The sequence below is a fragment of the Coregonus lavaretus genome, assembly GCF_964263955.1.
Source record: "Coregonus lavaretus genome assembly, chromosome: 26".
NCBI lineage: Eukaryota > Metazoa > Chordata > Actinopteri > Salmoniformes > Salmonidae > Coregonus > Coregonus lavaretus.
Genome location: NC_140013.1, coordinates 26,218,589 through 26,226,642, shown reverse-complemented (window position 1 = coordinate 26,226,642; position 8,054 = coordinate 26,218,589). Strand labels below are relative to the sequence as shown.

At 42.3% G+C, this 8,054-nt stretch overlaps 1 protein-coding gene across 3 annotated transcripts in view; it reads left to right on the top strand.

Moving 5' to 3' along the window:
- Positions 1–295: 295 nt before the first annotated feature.
- Positions 296–8,054, top strand: part of igsf5b (immunoglobulin superfamily, member 5b) — a 31,486-nt gene continuing 23,727 nt past the window's right edge. Inside the window, exons 1-2 of one of the 3 annotated variants that reach the window (XM_084142553.1) lie at positions 296–376; positions 1,146–1,225. In XM_084142553.1, the coding sequence (XP_083998679.1) occupies positions 1,180–1,225 (46 nt within the window). In that variant the 5' untranslated portion in view covers positions 296–376; positions 1,146–1,179. Of the gene's footprint in view, positions 377–1,145; positions 1,226–1,255; positions 2,527–6,288; positions 6,429–8,054 lie in introns of those variants that run through there. The other 2 variants (XM_084142554.1, XM_084142555.1) reach the window with 2 other exon arrangements.

The window sequence follows — 8,054 nt, the reverse complement described above, 5'->3', positions numbered from 1 at the left end:
GCATACTTTTGGTCGGTTGGCATTACAGTGATCAATGTTCTCCCTCTAAATTCACACAAAGGTCATCATGTCTGTCCTGACCCATTCTCCTGAAGAGGGAGGGGAGCTGCCATGAAGCCTCTGTAGACTGGGGGAATTTCAATGGCATTGTTCTCACTGGGACTGTGGGAGTGAGTCATGATGTATGTTTGCCGCCATTTGTTCGAAGCAGGGAGCAAAGTTCGCATTCGTCTGTGGTAATGTTTAACAGGCTGGTTTTGGGTGATATGGTAGCTACAGTACACAACTGCCATACTGGAGGAGATAGCAGCAGCATTGTCAATAGTGTTCCTTAGCTCACAGCCTGTGGTGCAGAAATCCACAAAGTCACACTGAGGTAAGTGAGATAAATACTGTAAAAAATATGTATTTTGTTCAACAATACATTTACCCAGTCAACATATTTCTGTGGGAGATAACAGCTCTGTGGTATCTAGCATATACAATAGGAGGACAAACATAGCATATTACCATAAAGATCCTAGAATTAATGAATTATAGGACATCTATGATTATTACAACATATACGTTTGTTGCATCACGATTACAGTTGCATCACGATTACATGATAAAAATGTTATAGTACAAATTTGTGTGTATCTCTTCAGTATATTTTTGGGACTTACTGTACTTATTTTACTGAGTTCTTCTCGAGCTATACCGTAAGGAAATGTTTGTTTAATCCTTGTAAGTACACTTAAATTCAGGTTGGTTGAAATTGAACTATTCAAAGGAACAATTAGAAAACAAACTTTAGGGATGTGTTTTTCTTATTTTAGATAATTAAGTCAATTTCATTTATATGTGAAGAACGTACTCTGAAGTAGAAAAACTTTTTTTAGATTTATTTTTTGGTACATTTAATCAGAGGTAGTAGGTGTTTACATTTCAATTACAAATTCATTACAGAAAAGAAATTCTGTTTTTCCTGCCAATTTAGAAAAGAAAGCAATCAAGATTACTGCTTTTGACTGCCAAAAATGGTGTGCATAATTGTATCTGTAACTCACTGCCACATCCAATTCTGAAATGAATTAAGGTTTACCATCAACACACATTCATTAATGTCGTTTTTATCTCACTCTCTTGTCTCTGTGTCCATTCAGCTTGGAACAATGGTTTGACTGTTCCCTGGGCAGTATGGGCAACCTCATCCCCTTGATACTTCTGGCCTGTGTGGCTCAGGGTAAGACTGCCATACCAACAAGGGCTCCACTTGGGTTAGAATCTTATATCAGAAGCCAGTAATTTGCCTGTGTATCCCCCCTACCACAATGTGCTTGATCATTGAACCCCTTGATATTAAACCCACAGGCACACTAATTAACTTCCTAATGATATATGTGCTCTGCATAATTAATTTCCTCAAAATGCTGGTGTTTCTTGTTAGTGGGAAGATATAGTGGTGAGGGACAAGAGTGTCACTGAATCCCATCTCAAATTAGAGCATGAAAATGTTCATTACTTAAATCATTCTCCCATTCGGTGGAAAAGTATGAGCTATATAAGCTGCCCTAGATATTTCTCAGACCTAATTTCCCAAACGGATACATCATTTATGACTCCACACAGGCCATATCGGCTAACACATTTAGCACTGCACAAACAATTTATACATCACCCAGATTACTTGGAAAGAGCATATTATTTCATATTCCAAAGTTGCACCAGACCCTGTCACGCCCTGACTCAGGGGACGCTTAAATGTTGAGTCAGGGTGTGTATATTCTTTGTTGTGTGTTTTCTATGTTTCTATCTATTATGTGTAGATCTATGTTGGCCGGTGTGGTTCCCAATCAGAGGCAGCTGTAGCTCGTTGTCTCTGATTGGGGATCATACTTAGGCAGCCTATTGGCACTAGTGGGTTGTGGGATCTTGTTCCTTGTAAGGTATGTTGTGTGTGCGCTACCTTGGACTTCACGTTTCGTTTCCTTTGTCGTGTGTTTAATAGTTAAAATAAACATGTACGTATATCACGCTGCGCCTTGGTCTGACCCGTCCTTAGACGAACGTGAGAGACCCATTCATATTTTCCCCTTTACACCTCCATTTATCAATGGAATTAAGTTGTGAAGCACCACTGAAATTCAATTGGGGGATGACTTTTCTAAAGGAGGAGAGCAACGAAAATGCCTCACAGCAAGGTATAGAGCTTCTCTCCTCACAGACTATACAGTCTATCTATTCTTAATCAGGTACACGGTCTTGTGGGTAATTAAATCTAACATGGCACTTCAGCTGTTAATGTGTTTGTTTACCCATCCTAACGTAGTGCTACTTATAGAGTGCCCATCCACTGCCTGCTGCTGCTATGGGCCCTAATTTACACTGTCCTTTTTGTCTGTACTCTACTCTGTAAATTCTGGTTGCCCGAGTCAAATCCTGCTCGCCATCTGGACAGCTCGGCACAGATTTAGAGTCGCTCTCCTCATTTGGACCCACTGGTTTAACATGTGTTTGTCTGGAGCCGACAAGCATGTGACTAATGTATTTTTTTTATTTTTTTTAAATAAATATATTTTTTTGGGGGGGGGTTGTTGTTTGGGGGTAGATCAGCTTTAATATTGCAGGTAGATTGTAACTTCCATCAATGTAATTGTCTGAATCACTTCCAATCCCCCATGTTTTCTTTTTCTTGCAAAAAAATATATATATATACAGTGGGGAGAACAAGTATTTGATACACTGACGATTTTGCAGGTTTTCCTACTTACAAAGCATGTAGAGGTCTGTAATTTTTATCACAGGTACACTTCAACTTCGAGAGACGGAATCTAAAACAAAAATCCAGAAAATCACATTCTATGATTTTTAAGTAATTAATTTGCATTGTATTGCATGACATAAGTATTTGATCACCTACCAACCAGTAAGAATTCCGGCTCTCACAGACCTGTTAGTTTTTCTTTAAGAAGCCCTCCTGTTCTCCACTCATTACCTGTATTAACTGCACCTGTTTGAACTCGTTACCTGTATAAAAGACACCTGTCCACACACTCAATCAAACAGACTCCAACCTTTCCACAATGGCCAAGACCAGAGAGCTGTGTAAGGACATCAGGGATAAAATTGTAGACCTGCACAAGGCTGGGATGGGCTACAGGACAATAGGCAAGCAGCTTGGTGAGAAGGCAACAACTGTTGGCGCAATTATTAGAAAATGGAAGTAGTTCAAGGTAACGGTCAATCACCCTCGGTCTGGGGCTCCATGCAAGATCTCACCTCGTGGGGCATCAATGATCATGAGGAAGGTGAGGGATCAGCCCAGAACTACACGGCAGGACCTGGTCAATGACCTGAAGAGAGCTGGGACCACAGTCTCAAAGAAAACCATTAGTAACACACTACGCCGTCATGGATTAAAATCCTGCAGCGCACGCAAGGTCCCCCTGCTCAAGCCAGCGCATGTCCAGGCCCGTCTGAAGTTTGCCAATGACCATCTGGATGATCCAGAGGAGGAATGGGAGAAGGTCATGTGGTCTGATGAGACAAAAGTAGAGCTTTTTGGTCTAAACTCCACTCGCCGTGTTTGGAGGAAGAAGAAGGATGAGTACAACCCCAAGAACACCATCCCAACCGTGAAGCATGGAGGTGGAAACATCATTCTTTGGGGATGCTTTTCTGCAAAGGGGACAGGACGACTGCACCGTATTGAGGGGAGGATGGATGGGGCCATGTATCGCGAGATCTTGGCCAACAACCTCCTTCCCTCAGTAAGAGCATTGAAGATGGGTCGTGGCTGTGTCTTCCAGCATGACAACGACCCGAAACACACAGCCAGGGCAACTAATGAGTGGCTCCGTAAGAAGCATCTCAAGGTCCTGGAGTGGCCTAGCCATTCTCCAGACCTGAACCCAATAGAACATCTTTGGAGGGAGCTGAAAGTCCGTATTGCCCAGCGAAAGCCCCGAAACCTGAAGGATCTGGAGAAGGTCTGAATGGAGGAGTGGGCCAAAATCCCTGCTGCAGTGTGTGCAAACCTGGTCAAGACCTACAGGAAACGTATGATCTCTGTAATTGCAAACAAAGGTTTCTGTACCAAATATTAAGTTCTGCTTTTCTGATGTGTAAAATACTTATGTCATGCAATAAAATGCAAATTAATTACTTAAAAATCATACAATGTGATTTTCTGGATTTTTGTTTTAGATTCCGTCTCTCACAGTTGAAGTGTACCTATGATAAAAATTACAGACCTCTAGATGCTTTGTAAGTAGGAAAACCTGCTAAATCGGAAGTGTATCAAATACTTGTTCTCCCCACTGTATATATATATATACATATCCTTAAAAATATATATATTTCCCTTTATTACTTTCCAACCCCACCACCCCTTCCCTAATTGGAGTAAACTAGTGAACAACAACGCTTAGGCCTCTACTTCCAGCTAATACATACTATACATTTTATGGACACAGTCAATTTTACAATAATTCTATTTTGTAATTTTTTTACTCCTGAACTTCCTCTACCCTCAACCTCTCCGATAATTTTCATGATGTCCATCCGGTTTGCTTCTATATGCCATATCTTTCTAACTGTGCTCTTTCACATAAGCTCTCAACCTATATACAGTGGGGGGAAAAAAGTATTTGGTCAGCCACCAATTGTGCAAGTTCTCCCACTTAAAAAGATGAGAGAGGCCTGTAATTTTCATCATAGGTACACGTCAACTATGACAGACAAAATGAGAATTTTTTTCTCCAGAAAATCACATTGTAGGATTTTTAATGAATTTATTTGCATATTATGGTGGAAAATAAGTATTTGGTCAATAACAAAAGTTTCTCAATACTTTGTTATATACCCTTTGTTGGCAATGACACAGGTCAAACGTTTTCTGTAAGTCTTCACAAGGTTTTCACACACTGTTGCTGGTATTTTGGCCCATTCCTCCATGCAGATCTCCTCTAGAGCAGTGATGTTTTGGGGCTGTCGCTGGGCAACACGGACTTTCAACTCCCTCCAAAGATTTTCTATGGGGTTGAGATCTGGAGACTGGCTAGGCCACTCCAGGACCTTGAAATGCTTCTTACGAAGCCACTCCTTCGTTGCCTGGGAGGTGTGTTTGGGATCATTGTCATGCTGAAAGACCCAGCCACGTTTCATCTTCAATGCCCTTGCTGATGGAAGGAGGTTTTCACTCAAAATCTCACGATACATGGCCCCATTCATTCTTTCCTTTACACGGATCAGTCGTCCTGGTCCCTTTGCAGAAAAACAGCCCCAAAGCATGATGTTTCCACCCCCATGCTTCACAGTAGGTATGGTGTTCTTTGGATGCAACTCAGCATTCTTTGTCCTCCAAACACGACGAGTTGAGTTTTTACCAAAAAGTTCTATTTTGGTTTCATCTGACCATATGACATTCTCCCAATCCTCTTCTGGATCATCCAAATGCACTCTAGCAAACTTCAAACGGGCTTGGACATGTACTGGCTTAAGCAGGGGGACACGTCTGGTACTGCAGGATTTGAGTCCCTGGCGGCGTAGTGTGTTACTGATGGTAGGCTTTGTTACTTTGGTCCCAGCTCTCTGCAGGTCATTCACTAGGTCCCCCCGTGTGGTTCTGGGATTTTTGCTCACCGTTCTTGTGATCATTTTGACCCCACGGGGTGAGATCTTGCGTGGAGCCCCAGATCGAGGGAGATTATCAGTGGTCTTGTATGTCTTCCATTTCCTAATAATTGCTCCCACTGTTGATTTCTTCAAACCAAGCTGCTTACCTATTGCAGATTCAGTCTTCCCAGCCTGGTGCAGGTCTACAATTTTGTTTCTGGTGTCCTTTGACAGCTCTTTGGTCTTGGCCATAGTGGAGTTTGGAGTGTGACTGTTTGAGGTTGTGGACAGGTGTCTTTTATACTGATAACAAGTTCAAACAGGTGCCATTAATACAGGTAACGAGTGGAGGACAGAGGAGCCTCTTAAAGAAGAAGTTACAGGTCTGTGAGAGCCAGAAATCTTGCTTGTTTGTAGGTGACCAAATACTTATTTTCCACCATAATTTGCAAATAAATTCATTAAAAATCCTACAATGTGATTTTCTGGAAAAAAAATTCTCAATTTGTCTGTCATAGTTGACGTGTACCTATGATGAAAATTACAGGCCTCTCTCATCTTTTTAAGTGGGAGAACTTGCACAATTGGTGGCTGACTAAATACTTTTTTTCCCCACTGTAGCTGTACTATGATATTTGCATTGCTACTAAGTAACCCTCCAATTGTTCTCCACTATTCCCCCCGCTAAAGCCCCTCCCCATCCCAAGTTGGGTTGTCATCCCAGTGATCGGCATACCACCCCTGTCCCCCCGGATCCCTAGGCCCCCCGAGAGGCCACAGGACCCATCCTTCGAAAACAGCACACAGTGCCACCCAGAAAACAGAAGCAGGTCAACCGCCAAAAGCATTTCCAATACTCTCACCTCAATATATATATATATATATATATATATATATATATATATATAGCTATTAAAAATATATATCTATTCAAATATCTTGCATATCTTAATTTCCATCATTATCAATTAATATGCGTAATAATGTCGGCAGCATGCGAAGGATTGTTACCTATAACCCGGATTGCCATTGTATTACATTACATTTTTGTCAAGCAATTATTATTTTAGCAAACAATTATTGTGGTTCATCTTATATTCTCCCTAACATCCTTACCCCCTTGCAACAGATGTGGGATACACACACACGCACATACTCTAACACACTCAATCCCTTTCCTCCACAATCAACCATAAGCTCAGATGCTCAACGGTTGTTACAACCCAGAGGCCAACTCAAGAAAGGACCTGATTTACGAATGCATATACAGTTACAATGGGGAGAACAAGTATTTGATACACTGCCGATTTTGCAGGTTTTCCTACTTACAAAGCATGTAGAGGTCTGTAATTTTTATCATAGGTACACTTCAACTGTAAGAGACGGAATCTAAAACAAAAATCCAGAAAATCACATTGTATGATTTTTAAGTAATTAATTTGCATTTTATTGCATGACATAAGTATTTGATACATAAGAAAAGCAGAACTTAATATTTGGTACAGAAACCTTTGTTTGCAATTACAGAGATCATATGTTTCCTGTAGGTCTTGACCAGGTTTGCACACACTGCAGCAGGGATTTTGGCTCACTCCTCCATACAGACCTTCTCCAGATCCTTCAGGTTTCGGGGCTGTCGCTGGGCAATACGGACTTTCAGCTCCCTCCAAAGATTTTCTATTGGGTTCAGGTCTGGAGACTGGCTAGGCCACTCCAGGACCTTGAGATGCTTCTTACGGAGCCACTCCTTAGTTGCCCTGGCTGTGTGTTTCAGGTCGTTTTCATGCTGGAAGACCCAGCCACGACCCATCTTCAATGCTCTTACTGAGGGAAGGAGGTTGTTGGCCAAGATCTCGCGATACATGGCCCCATCCATCCTCCCCTCAATACGGTGCAGTCGTCCTGTCCCCTTTGCAGAAAAGCATCCCCAAAGAATGATGTTTCCACCTCCATGCTTCACGGTTGGGATGGTGTTCTTGGGGTTGTACTCATCATTCTTCTTCCTCCAAACACGGCGAGTGGAGTTTAGACCAAAAAGCTCTACTTTTGTCTCATCAGACCACATGACCTTCTCCCATTCCTCCTCTGGATCATCCAGATGGTCATTGGCAAACTTCAGACGGGCCTGGACATGCGCTGGCTTGAGCAGAGGGACCTTGCGTGCCCTGCAGGATTTTAATCCATGACGGCGTGGTGTGTTACTAATGGTTTTCTTTGAGACTGTGGTCCCAGCTCTCTTCAGGTCATTGACCAGGTCCTGCCGTGTAGTTCTTGGCTGATCCCTCACCTTCCTCATGATCATTGATGCCCCACGAGGTGAGATCTTGCATGGAGCCCCAGACCGAGGGTGATTGACCGTCATCTTGAACTTCTTCCATTTTCAAATAATTGCGCCAACAGTTGTTGCCTTCTCACCAAGCTGCTTGCCTATTGTCCTGTAGCCCATCCCAGCCTTG